Source organism: Falco punctatus (assembly GCF_963210335.1).
Source record: "Falco punctatus genome assembly, chromosome: 3".
NCBI classification, from domain to species: Eukaryota; Metazoa; Chordata; class Aves; order Falconiformes; family Falconidae; genus Falco; species Falco punctatus.
In genome coordinates, this window is record NC_137582.1 from 98166998 (window position 1) to 98184999 (window position 18002).

General features: G+C 45.2%; 1 protein-coding gene across 1 annotated transcript in view; it reads right to left on the reverse strand.

Annotated features, from left to right (window-relative positions):
- The window catches only part of JARID2 (jumonji and AT-rich interaction domain containing 2), a 225032-nt gene extending 207207 nt beyond the window's left edge, over positions 1 to 17825 (reverse strand). The window contains exon 1 of the mRNA XM_080381719.1: positions 16942 to 17825. Coding sequence (XP_080237845.1) covers positions 16942 to 16986 — 45 coding nt within the window. The 5' untranslated portion in view covers positions 16987 to 17825. The remainder of the gene's footprint in view (positions 1 to 16941) is intronic.
- Between the last annotated feature and the right edge of the window lie 177 nt (positions 17826 to 18002).

An 18002-nucleotide genomic window follows, 5' to 3' on the forward strand; every position in this document is an offset into this window, starting at 1 on the left:
CATGCTTTGCATTCTTAAGCAGCACCCTCTGAAACCAATCATCGTTACTCTCTAATTGGCTGGAAGGAACCTCGTTCAAGCCTTGACAGCCAAAAGAAGTATTCTGACTTCTGGTGACCATAGGAGACTGTTAGCGCAACTCCTCTGGTTGACACTTAAGGGGGGGGAGGGGGATCTGCATTAAAGCTGTGCAATTATTTAATTGTGACTGCGTACGATAATCAAAGTATTAGCAAAAACGATGCACATGACAGGAGTAGAACTGAATTACTTGTGACCAAGGCAGGTACAGTGCAGCAATTCAGATGCACAATTACATGAGTCAGGGCAAACAAGAGAGGACTAAATTGAAGAGGGTCCTTAAACCATCTCACTCCTGAGATATTTTGCTCTAAGGCAAAACACGCACCATGTATTTTAAAGCATTAAGACACTAATTCTGTAAACAATAATGCCTCCAGCATGCACACCGCGTGCTGGAATGGATTCCTCAACTTGGCCTCATCACTTATGCATCTGATGAAACAAACACTGACAGCTTTTTTGCATTTGTAAAGGCCCCACAGCAGCTGTGGTGATCCCACCATAGAGCAATGAATTAAGCCTGAAACCCAGCTGGGTCTGCACAGAAGCCTTTTTTGCACAATACAGCAAGACTATCATTGTTAACCTAGGCATTATTGTAAAATATTCTGCATTACATTAGGAACAGAGATAGAGATGCCCTGGAAAATTAGCTCTAATAGGCAATTTATAACATTTAAAAATATGGATACCACACTGATTGCTAATTGACAACAGATTTCATAGTTTCATTTACACACAACCACAGTGAATCAGGTAATTACAGAATATTGCTTAAGTAGGAAACAAGGCAAAATTAAGAAATAATCCATATTAAAGTTACAAAACATATGACAAACTTCTATAAAAGTAATGTATAAACAGCCAAGACTTAAAATAACTGTCAAAATTATCGATCTTGAGATCAAAAGGAATTTGAGACAGAACCTTAGAGGAAATGGACGCATGCATGCATTAATCTAATACCACTGTTAAGAGTTTCTTTCGGGACTAAAGCAAGCAACTTAATGCATTAAATAGTACTATTTAGTCAGGTATTGATTATAATTTTTTTCCATTTTACAAGTACATAAATATGTACTGAAAAAGAGAGTCAGGAATTCCTTGAGAGAAGTAATTTGAAAGTAATTAACGGAAAAAAGAGTTTCCACAGGCAGAACACACTGGTTCAGAACTGAAAGTCTATTCTTCCATTGCATTTAACATCATATTTAAAAGACAGGTCAGAGAAACCCAAATAGAGCTGTCTACTTAATAAAATAAGACTATTCAGCTCATCTTGCTTAGTTATGAAGAACACTTCTTTAAGACTGAACCACAAAAACATGTCTTTTTCCAGGAACGCACAGAGACATGCAAAAAAAGCAGCTAAGCTGTGTAAAACAGAAGAATTCAAGGCGCTATCCCACTGACACAAGAAGATTTTAAACCTGTCCTCACAGTTTCTCAATGTGAGGAAACCATTTCTCTGGGTACCATAACAGAAAAGTACTTTCTAATTTAAAGCAGTATATAGGCAGATATTGTGCACAGTTCATCTTCTACTTGTTTAACCTTCTTCTAGAGAATGGCTCAATTAAATACATAAACATCACGATGATGACTTCACACAGGCTTTCAAACAATGATTTCCCAAGTAAAGGTACCAAAAAAGCAGCGGAGAGCACTGACAAGGCAGGAGGAAAACAAAAGTCACAAGGAGCAATCTGGAAATAAGCAGCTAACTTAAGAGGCAGGAGTATGGTTAGCAGAAATAACAAGATGAAAAGTATCTTTCATTTGCCATTTCTGAAACCCAAGCATTTCTCCACAATGCAGAACTGATGTAGCCAGAGAAACTAAAGTCTTATTAACAGAAACCAAAATTACAGGCAGCAACAGCAAAAAAACTAATTCCTTTTATTTGTGGCATTGCCTCTGTTCCCAGGCCTTTATTTTCAGCAGGAGGAACTGGGGGAAAGGGAAGGGGAAGAAAGGGAGTGAGAGCAGAAGGTAATGGTAAGGGGAGGGGAAAGGTGGTGGTGTTGGATGGGTAGTAGGCAAAAAATGCACTTCAGACTCTGTGCCACGTTTGGCTAAATTGAAGATCCAATTGGCAGCTTTTGAATATATGACCCTCCAAAGGCAAGCTGTCACCTCAATAACAGTTGAAGAAAATAAATGGACAACTCTGTACTGTTCTGAAACTCTTGTGTAATGAAGTTACAGTTTCATCCTGGAAGCCAGCCAAAAAGCATAAATCAATGAGGAACCAACCTTGTATCATTTTTATCACAACAGTAATAGTCATCCAAAGGTAGGTTGTTTATTAAGGCCTAGTAACATCAGCGTTGGTCCTCCACATCAGAAAGTTAAACTGACAATAACAATGACACTCTGCTGTGCCGAGAAAAAGAAAACGTGGGCAGAGGTACTTTTCCGAAGTGACAATAACGCAGATCTTCAACCTAGCCCAGGAAGCGCCAGACACATGAATCTTCTACAGAAAGAAGAGTGAGATTACCAACCTCGCCAACACAGAATTGCTGAGAAGGTTTACTTAGATAGGCATTAGACAAGGCAGGCACTGGAAAATATCACGAAATGAGGCTGTATAGCATTACAGTTTGCTCCAGAGCACTTTCTCATGCCATGGCACGAACAGAGTATGAAATACGTGAATGTAAGCAGACAACTAGTTTTGCTACAGGTAACCCCAAGAGCAGACACTGACACTTTCAAGAACCTGAGGGTGGTGGTGTTGTGGAAATAGCCTTGGTATCTCTTTACGGCCTTCTTACAGAACCAACCAACCAAACCAATTTAAGAAAAAAAAAAAAAAGCCATGCAAATGACAGCAACCTGGGAGATGCAGATATAAACCCCTGGTTTTGACAGTTTTATATTCTCTTATCTATGACAGGATTAGAAGCCCTGATAACTAGTCCAGTATAACAGATTTCCTTTACCAGATGTTGTCCTAGTTTCTAAGCTGAATGGTAGGTCAGTCAGCCAGTCTTAGAATTGTTCTTACAGACTTCTGTCTCAAACAATGCCAGCTATTCAATCTTCTTTCTTACGTGCTTAAAAATTTGTAAGATATTACATCTTGTTTCAAAGGGTTGCCTCAAGAGATCACCTATTATTTTGTTCTTCTCCTTAACTAGACTAGTTTATGCATAGGCTTAACATTATTCATGTGTGTTGAAATTAAACTATGTATTAACTCCCTCAGATCAACTGCAGATCCTTGCTTTTATTGAAGATGATCTAATCACTGAGAAAGTCAGTGGACTGTAAATTTGGAAAACAGCTGGAACTATCTCAATGACATTCTTCCATGGAGGAATGAGTTTTCAAAGCTGAAGTGCTACACTATGTTGCTTCAGCTTTGTAACATGTTGGTTCCTGATTAAAATACTGAGTTTTCTCTGGTGGGGAAAAAAATACCTGGACATTTGGAAAGCATGAAATAAAGGAAGAAGCTGTGCAAAAGTATGAAGCCTTTTAAGGAAAAAGGATAACCTTTCAGCCCAGACGCGATTTACTGCTCCATGGGAACAGAAGAATGGTGATAAATCATTTATACAGAGGATAGTTGAGAGCAAATTTCAGAATACCTTCAAAAACATGCCTGAACAGACACCGTCAAAGTCTTCTTCCAAAGACAACAGCATAGTGTGCTCATGTATACTCTTCCATTACAAGAGATGAAGAGGTACTTCCTTCCTAAGCTATCGTCCCTGTTAGCCAAGCTGGAGCTGATCTTCTGAAGGTATGACCACAACACAATGCTGAGGGAGGACCCAAAAGTAAAAGCAGCAGAGTATTGCCAAGATAGCTAAAGACAGGGACTGTGGTAAGAGCTAACCAGGAACCTGGGGGCAAGCCATCCTCCACACAAGCAGGACTCCAATCACGGATACATATCCTGGCCATTTTTCTCACGTCATACTAACCTTGGTTTCACAAACCGTGCTAGAGGGCAGGTTAGCTCTCCAGAGCCAACCACACTCCTGTTTCCCTGACAAAGCCCCAGATGCAGCTGCAGTCATGCTTGTAGCGTGCAGGCAATAAAATGACAACGCTTTGAAGCGCCTCTGAAAAGAGCTCATGTGAAGGAGATGGAGTCTACAGAGCTGATAACCAGGCAGTCCCTCAGTCAGTGCTACATACCTACTCATGGTTACGCAAGGTGAACAGGGACATGAAAAGGACAGAAAAAGAAAGAAAGAAAAGGCATATCCAGAAAAAACATATTCTGAAAAGCTAAAAAGCTTCTGACCACTTTGCCAGGGAATCCCTGTGGTCAACTCGATGCTATTCCAGAGGGGAAAGCAGGACACGTACAGGCAGGCATGCATGCAGGAACACCGCTCCGGGTCCCATCTGGGCCAGGAGGCAGACCCACGCAGGAATGGCCTGACCAGTCATCAGGCATGAGAAGACATGGGGTTGTAATGCATTAAGAGATGGGCTGTCTGTAAGGGGAAAAAATGACACTCACCCCTGGCAGGATTTGAGAAAAGTCAGCAAAAGAAAAAAGAAAAGGGAAAAAAAAAAGTAAGTAAGAAAGAAAGAATAGTTTATTCTCCTTTCACTCTCCTCCCTCTGAATTAGTGAACCTGTAATTTCCAAAATGCCCACAGGGAATTAATTTCACTGCATCCTTGCATGACTGCAAGAGTAACAGGCATAAAATGATACCACAAAATGCGGAATCAACAAGAGTATAAGAAAAGATGCTTGTGAGGGAAAAAAACATCATCACCTACATCATAAACACATTTCCTTCTTCTGCATGATACACTACCAGCTTTCATAGGAGCCAGGTCAAGTATTATTATAATGAAATATTGAGTATGAGATAAAGAAATTACATTACTCAGAAGACGTTAAGAGACCATACTTTTCTTAAGATATTTATGCTGAAAACTGTATTCCTGCTCTCCAAAGCAACAGGGCCCAGAAATCATTATACCTGGTCTGCCCCCTAGCCTGGAAGACATCTGACCACCTGTAATTACTCCGGAAGGTCATACTCAAATGGAGATTGCAGAGATCCTTTCAATAATGGAAACTATGCACTGTTTTTTACGACTGGTCAGTCATGTCACTTAATGCTGCTCTTGACTGCAAGAGCATGAATATTAATGTCTTATAAATAAAAGCCTTTAATGTATGTGAATTATGAAATTAGCTTTTCCTGAATGCTCACATCAGCAGGATTCAATTTCCCAAAAGTTCATAAAAGGACTGTAAAATGGGATGAGCAGGGCCACGTTCTACTTTTCCTCCACAGTATTTGCGCATTAGCAGTTTGCTGAGCCTTGCATAATATAAGTACACAGTCAGTATTTTCTGTAACCAGCGCTCAAATTCTGCACACAGGCTTGAGAGGCAGGTAGCAACAGTGCAATTCCTCCCCTTCTAAATTATTTCCTATGGAGCTGCCCCTAAAATGAACTGCAGGAACCTCCTCATCTCCCCCTCCGGCCTTCAGGAAAAGAAAATAATACTGCAACAACAGTTTGTTTTGCTTTTTTGCAAAGAGATGGCAGCAGCTTCGCAACAGCTAATTTCCTCAGACAGGGACGAAGTGGATAGAGGAGCCCAATCAGAAAAATACACAGAAAGGAGAGGAAGAGAAAAGCATGGGACTGGAAGACAAGAGGGTGGTGGGGTGAACTCTAAAAAATGCCCGTACTATGCACACATGCACACTATAATGAAGAGAAGAACAAGAAAAGAAAAAGAACAGTTAATACATTTAAATAAAATACTAGGAGAAGATGCTAAAAAAAAACAAAAAGCAAAAGAAACAGTTCAGAAAAACCAACAGGCAGGACTATATCTAGTAAAGCCATTAAAACCATTAAATGGCCATCACCCTCTTAGAAAACCAACATTCCTGCCTGCAAATACTTGCACACACTCTTACATAGGAATGGCAAAATCTCCAGCCCTGAAAAGCACTTCGGCATGTGCTTAACTAACAAGCTCCAAGTACTTCAATTGACGTCAGTAAGAGTATTCATACATTCGAGACAGGCACGTGCTACAGCGCCTTGCTGGATCAAAACTGAGGGTGCAGTTCCACACGTCTTTTTAATCCGCAGCAAAGCCAAAGAGGTCCTTGGGCCCCATCGTTCCCTTACTGTGCCACTAAACAGCAGCCTTTGCAGGGCTGCACTGAAACCAGACTATTTAAAGATGAGGAGGTAGGGGAAGAAAGAAGAGAAAAAGCATTGGCATAACTACTTTTTAAGCCTGATAAATTTCAGTGACCCTATTTTGTATGCAGCTCTTCGGTTGTATTGATATGGCCAAAGCACTATATGAAGAAGGAAAGATCAGTAGGGTCATCACTGCTGGCCTTCTATGGGGAGAAAAAGGCATGTGATGCCACATACTGATGTTCCTCTAATTAAAAGAAACCTTGTTTTTTATAGCTTCTTGATTTGACATGGTTTGGCCTTCTCACACTGCTTGGGAACCTGGGGCAAAAATACATCAGCACTTTGGTTCACTTGCACATTTGATAGACACAAGTGGTTTTAACAAGAGAAGCCATCCGAGCTTGTTCTTCAGTAGTACAAAATAAAACAAATAAAGTCATGGGAAATTTCTGGAGGAACTCCCTTCTGTAAGCAAGTCTTTGCGGTAGAAAGTAAAATGCTACACTGGCTTCACTTCCACAGTGGAGCTCCTGTGCTGTGGGGTGGGTGCATGTGGCTGTTGAATTAAAAAGAGTACTACTACTTTTTCTACCACGTTTAGTGCTGGAACTCAGCTTCCAGTAGCACAGCTATCTTAATTTTATTTTCTTCCTCTTTTTTCTTCTCGTTTAAGGTTAAAATTGTTCAGATCCTACCTCAGCAAGCACAACACATAAGAACAGCGGCATGTTTTTAATCCTCTTCCAACACATTCTAGCACTTCGGAAACGATCACGGCACTACCATGACCACAGGCACAAACACCTTCAGCTTCATTTTCACCTGCATGGCCTAACTTCCATTTCAACCTTGTTTAGTATTCACCATGCTTCTAGCAGTAGGACAGTACAGCAAAATCCATGCCCGAACAATCCTTAGAACAGACAAGGACAGCTAATTTTGTTTGCTAGGAAATAAAACATATATCTTGACTCCTATTTAGTCATAATTTCACAGCCCATTTAAGCTCACACTATTGCTAACAGAAGCAACCCCACCCCTCCCATGCCACTTCATTTTATGTCCCTGCAGCACTTTCCCCAGACCAAGTATTTTTACAGCTACATCACAAACTGCAATATTAAATGAATCCACATTAAAAATCAACCACATTTTGTCAGTTCAGTTTTAACTTGGAAAGTCCCCAGTCTGCAGTGGGAGTTATCACCTGGTACACATGTTGGCCTGCAGAACAGAGGGGGAACAGGGAGCCGGAGGAAGACTAAACCACTTCTTTCAGTGCAGTGCAGGCTTAAAGTGATCATCAAAACACGGCATAAGGCAGCTTACAGGTCTCCACAGTCATGATGTTGTTACCAAAAGCAAAATGCAAAAGCTACACACAGGACATTTCCACCACAGACAGGAAGAAGGGGACAGGACAGCTTCTCTCAATGGTTACTCCTTATTTTTGGTAGTTTTTATTCGTTCAAGGCATCACAGACAGACTTAGGAAAAAAGAAAAAGCCGGCTTCAAAATTATTTGCCATTAGGACAACCATTATTTCTTCCAAGTTATAAATAATTCACAAGTTGCAGTTACTGTAACATGCTGTAACTCCAGCTTTTAAGTAACACAAAGCCTCTTGTCTTACAAAGTGGTATTACTGTGTCCCCATTATATGTTGAATAACTAGAACAAAAAAATTAACATTGGTAAAAGCTTTTCAAACTTAAGATAAAGGCCTCAGTGGCAGAAAGACTACGTTGTTCTCCTTACAATCTTACTCGGGTGTAGTACCTCTTTTTAATAAATAGTTAGAGGAAATACTATTCCAACACATCAACTTCTGCTTTATATCCAAAACTGAAAGGGACGTTCCCTGGTCTCAGAAAGCCAGCCTGCACGACGGGAATAGGCCATGAGAATTTTCATCATTATCACTATGCTTCCAGAAGGGAGGGGGGAAGTGACCATCAATCAGAAAATTGTATCTCAGGCATCCATCTATGTCATCCTTCCATGAAAAGCACTCACATTAAGGCTGTTCATTTGGAACATCACCGAAAAAGGAACCATGTACAACACTGGCCTAGTTACCAGTCAACTTTACAAACAATAACAGAAAACCTTTTTGCTTGGCTTTGAGTTTTGTAAACCTGAAAGTCTGGACCAAGTTTTGCAGGGCTGAAACAAAAACAGAAGCGGTACTATTTCTTTTCAGCTTGAGTTGAGTTAAGAAGTTAATTGATCTGGCATACATGCAGGGTTGGAAATTTGTATTACGGGGTTTTTAGCATGCACACTGCAGCTGAGAGATTTGGCTTACAACTTTGATGTACCAAAAAGAACTCTGTGGGACAAACTGGCTGAAAGTAATATCCGTGAAATAAAAAAGGCGAGAAAGAAGGAAACATATCCCTCCTCTAAATCACCCTTAGTCTGCCTAATAGGTACCTTATAAAAAGAAAAAAAAAAAACCTATAAACATATGGTGGTAGCCTGCAGCAACTTAGAAGTCCAAATGCAATTTCTAGGCTGTGTGCTTTGGGGGCTTAAAGACTCCCCAGTTCTAGAACAGCATAGAAAATTATATGCTAAATTATGCAACTCATAAAAATAATGATAAGTGTCTCAAAGAGTGAGACACGGGACAGACTCTTTGCCAAGACTCATGGTTTCCGTTCACTTTATTAGCAGCAACCTCAAAAAATATTCGCACATCGCAATTCACTTGACTTGCATGCTTTACATCTGCAAGTTCCTCTTTGTATTTCTTAAAAATGCAGGCCATTCCCAAACATAGCCAGAAAATTGTTATTAGCTGTTTAAATGGAGTTGTCAGGGGAAACCCTAATTTCTGTCACTGAGGAGCCTCAAAAGCTTAGTCTCTTGGTTGGACTCCCCAAAATACAGCGTGACTAGCAGGATGGCTAGCACAAGACTAAAGTTTACTCACAGCAGTAGCAGTTTATTTATTTTTTTTATCCGGAAGAAAATAAAGCACAATCCTCAAAGAGAAGAGAAAGTCCTTCCCCTAACATACAAATGTGGGAAAGGGCAGAGAGTACTGTCCTGTTCCTGTGGGCAGCGAAGGGAAAAAAACATCATGTCAAAATGCCAGTACACAACATTGTCCAGAAATATTGGGGAACATGTACCTCTACCCACACACATAAACACATTCTAAAAATATGCACAGAGCTGATTTCCATATGCATATAGTTGAAAGAGCCCATAATTTCTCCAAACTCATTCCCATCATCCTTAATTTAAGAGCATGCATTGCTTCAACACTAATCTGCAAGCAAAGCTAAAAATGAATTGCTTGCAATATATAGTTATCCTAACTTGGCTCAGACAACACAGTATCAAAGTGCAAAACTAAGATTAGTAGATTATGTCAGAATGAGCTCCCATGGTTTATTTTTGAGCTTTATAAATATCGTTAGCCAGTCATCATAGCATGCGTGTGCCAAAACATGCTAATCTCCTGCAACCATCACGTCATCCAAAAGATGTCAGATCAGCGAAGCAAGCTCAAAGAACTCAAAGCAGAGCGCTGGGACGTGAATACCACAAGCCCTCCTGAAGCACAGCAACAGGCCACAGTTTGTCAACTCGATTCTTATTATCTGCATTTCTTCTAGCCTTTAGGAAGTAAAAGCAACAGAGTAATAGCCACAGATCCAAAGCTGACTTTTTGCAGAGCAGATCAAGGGAAGAACCGGGCAAAAAAGACTGCAAGAACCCAAGCAGGACAGACCAAGCAGATTACACATTACAGAAGAGAGACATTAAGAAAAGACTAAGAAAAGTCATGTCCCTCAAGTGATGCAACTCTTCAGGGGCATCGTCACATTTTTGCTAAACAGATTTTAGCACTGTCAAAACGTCTGACTGCAGCTGTAGCAACCCTACAGCCACTAAACTGAACCTGACCAGAAACTACTCCTGCTCCACAGGCCTGACCTAGATGCAGAAAGTGTAAGGAGACCTTAGTATAGGTCTCTCATTTTGTTTTCACTGCATTTTTTTTAATCACACAATCCTGCTTTTATGCCTGATTAAAGGAGGATTTGTTCCCCCAGATAAAAATAAGTGATACGGTTTATGATGCGCCAGTTCAGGATGAGAGATTTGCTGCAGAAATGCTGAAGCAGTTTCACATGCTACTCTTCCCCATGTGAAACAGTGGAATGATGATTTCCACCTGAGCGTGTTTTTTATCTCTTGCTTCTGTGCTCAGCCAAGCTGGTCACTCTGAAGAGCTTTCTGCAGCAGCATAAATTAAGCCGATAAACTTCGCACGGGAGCAGATGGGGTACACTCACACCATACGTCTGCTCGCAGACCAGGGAGCCGTGATCTCTAGCCAAGAGCCTCGAGACACTGCGTTCCACATGGCAATGCTCTCAGCCACTGCTCAGCTTTGCCACTAAGCGTGGCCACGCTTGCAGGGCAAGTTGAACAGCAGCGTTTTACAGCTTCAGACCCTTGATCTGCATAAGGAAACAACGGACAAAAAGAAAACCCACGTGGAGGGGAAGACAGCTAGCGTATTTTCAAACAAGCCCTCACTGCTATAATTAAACAGTTTATTCCTTTCCCACAGCCCACCACTGGAAATACCAGGCCTCTGCCGGATTACTGAAGGAACAACATCAGAACAGGATGTCATTACATGAGGGAAAGTGTGAAACCTGAGCAAGTGAAATGGCAAATGGTTTTAAACCTTCTACCTACCGATTCATTGAGAAAACGTTTCTGTGACTGACTGAAATAAACCCACCCTTACAAATGAAAACCAAGAGTTCCCAAATAAAACCTGCCCATTAAAAACCAAGAAGGATCACATCCAATATTCCCAGTAGTAACGAGCCAGCAAAACAACCAACCCATCAAAGATCTAAGAGAACACCAAATACATTTTGGCAAGCATATTATTTCCTGTATCTGAATTTCAGCGCCAAGTACTCCTCACTTACTAGACCTGAATTTTACAAGCGATTTGCAGCTTTTAAGTTTCCTGGTGGCTTCCTACCACTTAAAAATGCTTTAAATAAAAAATGGTACTATGTATAAAAAGTATATGCGTACCATACCCCATCACTCACTTGGACATTAAACTCCATTTACCCTTTTGTCTAAAGTCACAACAACAGGTTAAGGGGCTCTGTATTGGAAGGTGAAGAGCTAGATCATAAAAACCGTCAGCTGAAGTTTTGGCTGTAGCATAGGGACATTTAGAGCCATCAGCACCAGGAAACATTTAAGGAAAGCTCAGGTTTGGCAACACTGAGATTTGCATTATTAGACTTGAAAGTTAATGTCCCGTTAATCTTACACAGAGGCAGTCAAATCCATCAGCACTATTGTTTTCAGACTGTCTGCCCACTAAGGCAAATAATGCATCATTTACACTTGGTTTACATTTATAGTCGGGAAGAAAGCCATGCAAAGGACTAGGGGGAAAAAAGGGCATGTTTTTAAAATGCAAATCTGGATTTCGCAGCAATGCATGTATTCCTCTGCAAATTCCACATCTGCTAAATAACACAAAAGCTGGGTGCTGGTAAATAAATAATAAACGTGTCTCTGCTTCTCCTTTCCCTACTTTAAAATTACCTTTAAGCCTCCCTTTCACTTGAGTGCTGCAAACTGGAAACTTTAGAAATGAAAGCAGCTGGTGTTTCCCCTCCCTCCCCAAGTTCAAATTGATTGAATTCAGTCACTGTAAAATATAAATGGAAAAAAAAAAAAAAACCAACCCAAACCATCAAACCATTACAAACCCAAATCAACCCCCAAAATCCATTTTCCTCCTCCTCAAGAACTTTTAGTTGCGTTCAGATCAGGAAATATCAGTAATGTGTATAAAGAAAATATAAATTTTAAACCTGGAGTCTCTTTAGCTTCAGACTATGAGATTAAAAAATTGACCTATTTTATGTAATACTCCCACAGCTGAGTCATCACAGTATCAACTGGTCTCTATCAGCTGCAGGGTATAATCATCACTCAAATCAAGTATCCATACCAAAATGTATCTTTTTTGTTGTTGCTGCTGTTATTACATACTGTTAATCTAACAGTCCAGAACATAACTGGGGAGAGGGGAAATCTTGAAGAAAGTTTGAACTGCATAAAGTAGTCCTTGTATAGCAGATGCTGTGCCTTGTAGCAAGAGCCTGTAAGCTGCAGAAATACAGATTAGTTCCATCTCTGCCACCGTTACAGTATGTAGCTTGAGGCAAATAATTTAGACTTCTGTTTCATCAGTGAATGCTACTGCCTCACAGAATCAGCTGAGTTTGTACCACACTTTACCATACGCGTAACATTAGCTGTTATCTTACATTTACAGAAAAGGAAGGGGTAATATACTTTTAATACTGGGTTAGTAGGCCTCATAAGAGAAGGCAAAAGTGCTTAATGAACATTAGAAACTCTTCACAGGGGCCTTGATTCATTACAATTCACTCTGGACAGCATCTTACACAGCCTCCTGCCTCACAGTCCATCAGAGTGAGCAGCAGTCCATTAGCATCTCAGGGTAAAGCATTTGTTGATAGCAAAAAATAAATATTCCTTCAAAAAGGAAGGATTTTAATTACTAGTTTCTAGTTACACACTGTCCTATAGCCACTGACACCATAATGCTGTAGTCTCAAGAGACCAGGAGGAGGTTAAGAGGAACCCAAACTCAAGATCTCCAGCACAGCAAGCACCCTTACACTGTTAGCTGAATTTACACACACAGCGGGAAGACAAAAAAAAAAAAAAAAAAAAGTTGAGCGTGCTTTTACTGCAAGCCTGCAAAAGACCCGGCACAAGAAAGCTCCAGAAAGTTATGTGAAATAAGATGCAATGTACACTGAATAGTGCCTCTGCTACAACCGGTGTATTTACATTACTTCTTGTAGGAAGTGGTCAAACTTAAAGCATGCTGGCAGTTGTGGGGCTGCAGGAAGGAAACGAGGAAACTCTCACAGCAAATAAAGCAGGGCAGGAGGCTCTGGCTGAAGCCTTGGGGGTGCTCAGGGCCAGGCCCCTGCCCAAAGAAACATCCCTGACTGGGGAGGAGGTGGTGCTGCTGCATGGTCACCACCTCCCATCCCTCTCCAAAACTCCCTGAGCCCGCTACAAGCACACTCAAGCAGAAAGGATTGTTTCACAGGCTGCAGCACCGCCGGGAGCTCTCCTCAGATGTCTGCAGCACGCTAATCCTGGACAGGCCTTGCCGGCCCTCAGCCTGAGGAGCTTACCAGGCCGTCTGTAGGTGAAGCGTGTCACCTCATGGCAGACTACAGCACTTTTACTTCTGCAAGGACAAGGAAACAAATCACGCGAGGTGACAGTAGCAACATTACTCCTTAATTGTATTTTGCCATCTGCTACCATAGCAGAACTGTGCAGGTATTTTAAGACAGTAATCCAGGTCCGATACGCAGAGATCTAAGCCAGCAAGAACAGCAGATTTGCTATTCAGCATCACAAAAACAGGCAGAAAAATGCACCTGTGAAATTACACTTAAGACTTCAAAGCTTTTCATTTAAGAACTATTAATTCCAAGCGCATACTGAATGCAGTCTGGCTTCTCGGCTGATGCTTTACAAAAGCTGTCAGTTTTCTGAGGCCTGAGCCAAAAGGCAATATTTGATATGTAAAGATGTTTGCGAAGGAGGAGGGTAAAGTGAGAAGAAAGATTTGTATGAGTCAGCCATGGTCCTTTTAAAAATTGATAGCGTCCTTAAAGCCCGGGAGAAAAGATGCACGCACGGATTTCCTCATTCCTGGGTTATCAGTCGCAAAAGATAACGCTCTCAAAGTTTAAGAGAACTTTTAATTGCAGCCACTTACGGCACGGGGAGCCAAGCCCCCACAACGGCAGCCCGCAACGCGCAGGCTTTACTCCATTGTTCTCACCACCTTTTTGTTTTCAGAATTCATTTCGCAAACGCCGAAAAGCAGCAGCAGCAGCAGCAGCGCAGGCCGGGTCCACTCCCCACACGGCAAAGCCCCGAGGAGGCGCGGGGCCGGCGAAGCGCCACTGGGCAGCTGCGGGGGCGCCCGGCCGGAGCCCCGCTCCTCACGGCGGGGTGCGCCCCTGCCCGGCGCAGCCCTCACCTCAGCGGCCAGGTCACCGTGGGCCCCGCGGCCCGCCAGCCATTCTTCGGCGGCGGGGCTGGGAGACCCGCGGCCGGCCTCGCTGAGGTGAAGGGCCCGAGGTGAGGCCTGCCCCGGCCACCGCCAGCCGGCTGCGCCACCTCCCCCCGGTCACCTGCGGCGGCAGCCGGGCCCGAGGCCTGCCCCACGGCGGCGCGGGGTCGGGCCTGACGGGACGGCGGGGGGACGGCAGCCCCCGAGAAGAGACGAGCGGCCTCCGCCGAGGCCGGGAAGCCGCGGCCCCGACCCGGGGGCGGGCGATCACACCTGCAGCCGCGCAGGCGGACAACAAAAGGCCCGGTTGAACTGGCGAGGAGGCGGCCCTGGGCGTGCTCCGCCGGGCTGCCGCAGCACCCGAAGGTCACGGGCAGGAGGAAACGTGCCACGCGTGTCCCCACGCCTCCGCGTGGGCGACGTGACCGGCCCTCCCCTCGGCGTGGCGGCGATCCATCACCCTCCCGCCCCGAAACCGGCAGGGCGGGGCCGGGCCGGGCGGCCCCTGCACCTGCTCACCTGGCCCGGGGCCGGGCCGCCCCCTCCCCTCCCCCGCCGCGCCGCCGAGCGCTGCCCCGGGGCCTCCTCCCGCCCCCGCCCCGCCTCGGCTCTGACGTCACACCGGCGGGGGGGGGGCGCGAGGGGGGGGGGCCGGAGCGCCGAAGATTCCACGGCGCGCAGGCCCTTCCCTTTGTGACGTCACGGGAGCAGGGCGAACCTGGCCGGGCGGCGGCGTGGCCGGCGGCCCGCGGGCTCCCGTCACAGCCCCGGCAACCTGTTGCTGCCGCCGCCAGCGCGCCCCGCCGGCCCCGCCGCCCGCAGCGAAACCGGGGGGGCAGGGAGGGGGGTAAAAACAAGCGCCGCCGCCGAAGTTGCGCCCGGGGAGCAGGCGGCACATTGTCCCCCCCGCTGCGCTCGCCCCCGTCCCTCCCGAGCCTCCCCCGGGGCCGGCGGGAGCCGCGCTCGGCCCTTGCCCGGCGGTGCGGGAGCGGCGCCGCATTGTTCGCCCCCGCCAGCCCGGGGGAGCAGCGCTTTGGGGTGATCTCCCGGCCACGCGCGCACACCCCCACCCCACATTCCCCCCCCCTCCCCCGCCCCCTCCGCCCTTAATCATTAACACGGCGGCCCCCCCCGCCCCGCTTTTGTCTGCCTGCCTGGGAAACGTGGACGCCTCGCGTGTTTCGCCAGACTTTCCACCCGCCGTTCCCGTTTCGATGCAATACTTTAAACTCGCCGGCCCCGGGCTCCCAGCTCCTCTGCAATGCGGATGTATTTTAATTCGGAAATTTCGGGGGGGGGGGGGGGGGAGAAGGGGGGGTCCAGCTCCGACATAGCGCGCAGCCCACCCCCCCCGGGCTGCGTTTCAGCGGGGCGGGCAATCGATAGCGGCAGTCAGCTGGAGTCAACTGCAGTTTTTACCAAATCTATATAATAGCGAAGGAAAAGTGTCCCGAAGGTCACCCTCCTCCCTGCCAAGGGACGCCCCCCGCCGAAAACCATCGGGACAAGCGACAGGCGCGATATAAACTTTTAAAGCCTAGCAGCAAACGTACCCAAAAGCTAAGATTTAGCTAGATGTGCGTATATATATGTATATATCCCCCGAACGAGGAATTTTTTTTAAACCGTGCAGATAAAAATTATTATTCGCTTTGCTGCATATTTGGCTAATCCCCTCAGTTTTTCCAAACGTAAAAAGAACTCCCCTACGCCAATCAAAACGTAACTGGAGCACGAACAAAAATCCAACTATCCATCCACATTTATATGTTTAAAGGATTAGACAATTACAAGGGATTGGTTAAGCAGTTGCATAAAGCCAGGCAGAAATACAGCCCGGGCTGCACTGCTGTCGGCCAAATTTTCGAGCCATCATCACTAGTTTTTTCTATGGGGTGTTTTTGTTTTTTTTTTAAACCGTACCGAGCCACCCCCACCCCCCGTTTCCCCGTTCCCCCAGGCAGCCCCAGGCACGCGTCCCCCGGCCGGCGGGGCTCGGTGGCACGGCGGAGCCGATCGCATCCAGGGGCTGGGACGTGCTAGTGCGAGAGACGAGCTCGCCATAACCAGACACTCGGTTTCAACTTAAAGGGCTTTCAACAACCAACGCCGCCGCTTCGCCAGGCGGGGACAGAACACACGCAGATCATTTAAAAAAAAAAAAAAAAGAAAATATCAAATAAAATACCTCCCTTCGCATGCAAAAGCGCAATATTAACAAAACCGCCTGAAAATGCAGTTTCATGACATGATCGCGGCAGCCCCCCGAGCTCCCCGCCTTTCATCTAAAACTAGATTATGATTGTGTCATTTGAGGTCAATACATTTATTCACCGGAGGAATCGCTCCACAAATGGGGTTTTATAACCCAGCTGGCTAGAAGGCTCCCCCGTTAAAAGGGGGCCTTGGAAACTCCCCCGCCACGCCACAGAAAAATAAAATTCAGGATCACATTTGTTCTGAAAGCCTGCTAGCTGCAGGATTCCCGATAAACTTGACATTCACTGCCATTTCCTAAAACTGGGAGTCAAATGATATATGTTATGACCACTTACGTATTTCTTTTGAATTATATTCCTCTTGGGTCTTTCTTTGCTCATTCTGGTATCCAAATTCTGATTGCAAAAGGGGACAATTGCTTCATGAATTAAAGCCGCGACAATTTAAAAAAAAAAAAAAAAAAACACGAAAAAATCCTGGGGGGAGGGGGTTGTTTGTAGTGGTATCTTGTAATCCGACTTTCTTTCCTCACAATGTGATTCTCCTAGCAATAAATCCGAGAAATGGGGGACGGGAAAAAAAAAAAAAAAAAGACGAATGCGAAGGAAACAAAAAAAATTTCACTTTAGTGAAACATTATAATGGAAAATTTCCCCCTAAACACAAAAAACGACGCCCTTGATATCCCCTTTTCTCTTTCTCAAGCCACCTAAGCGATCTGCAGGTCCTTAGTGTCAGAGCTGTAGTTACATCTTGGAGAAGGAAAGGGGCCGAGAGGAGAAGATAAATAATCAAACCGGTGGAAGTCACGTTTGTGCCGCTGCAGCAGGGAAAGCGGCAGAGACAACTCCAGCGGCGGCGGCTCCGGCGGCGGCAGCAGCGGCAGCAGCGGCGGCAGCGAGGGCTGCACGCACCGTGTGTGTCTCCGCTCCTCCAGCTCCCCCCTAACCAATGAGAACAGCTCTCCGGCAGCAACTTTAAATGGACCTGGCTCTTTTTTTTTTTTTTTTTTTTTTTTTTAATATATATGTCTGCGTGTGTGTGTGCGCGCGTGTGTGTGTATATATATACACACGGGCGCACGCACACACACACACACATACATACATACACCGCTTAGGGCCTGGCCTGAACTCCCAACCGGGATATGAGCCGCAACGCCCGGCCCCCCGCCGCCTTCAACGCATGCAACAGGCCTCGCTGAGCACTTCATGCGGGTCAAGCGTCACACGCTTCCCTTGGCCCCCCGCCCCGCCACCCCTCCTCCCGTCTCTGTCTTTTTTTGGGGGCATTTAAGCGCGGCGACCCGGTAGCCAAGGTCGCCGCTAGCCCTGCGCCACAACTCGAGCGAGGAGTTTGGCGACGGTCCCTCGCTGCGCAGCACGCTCCGTCGCCC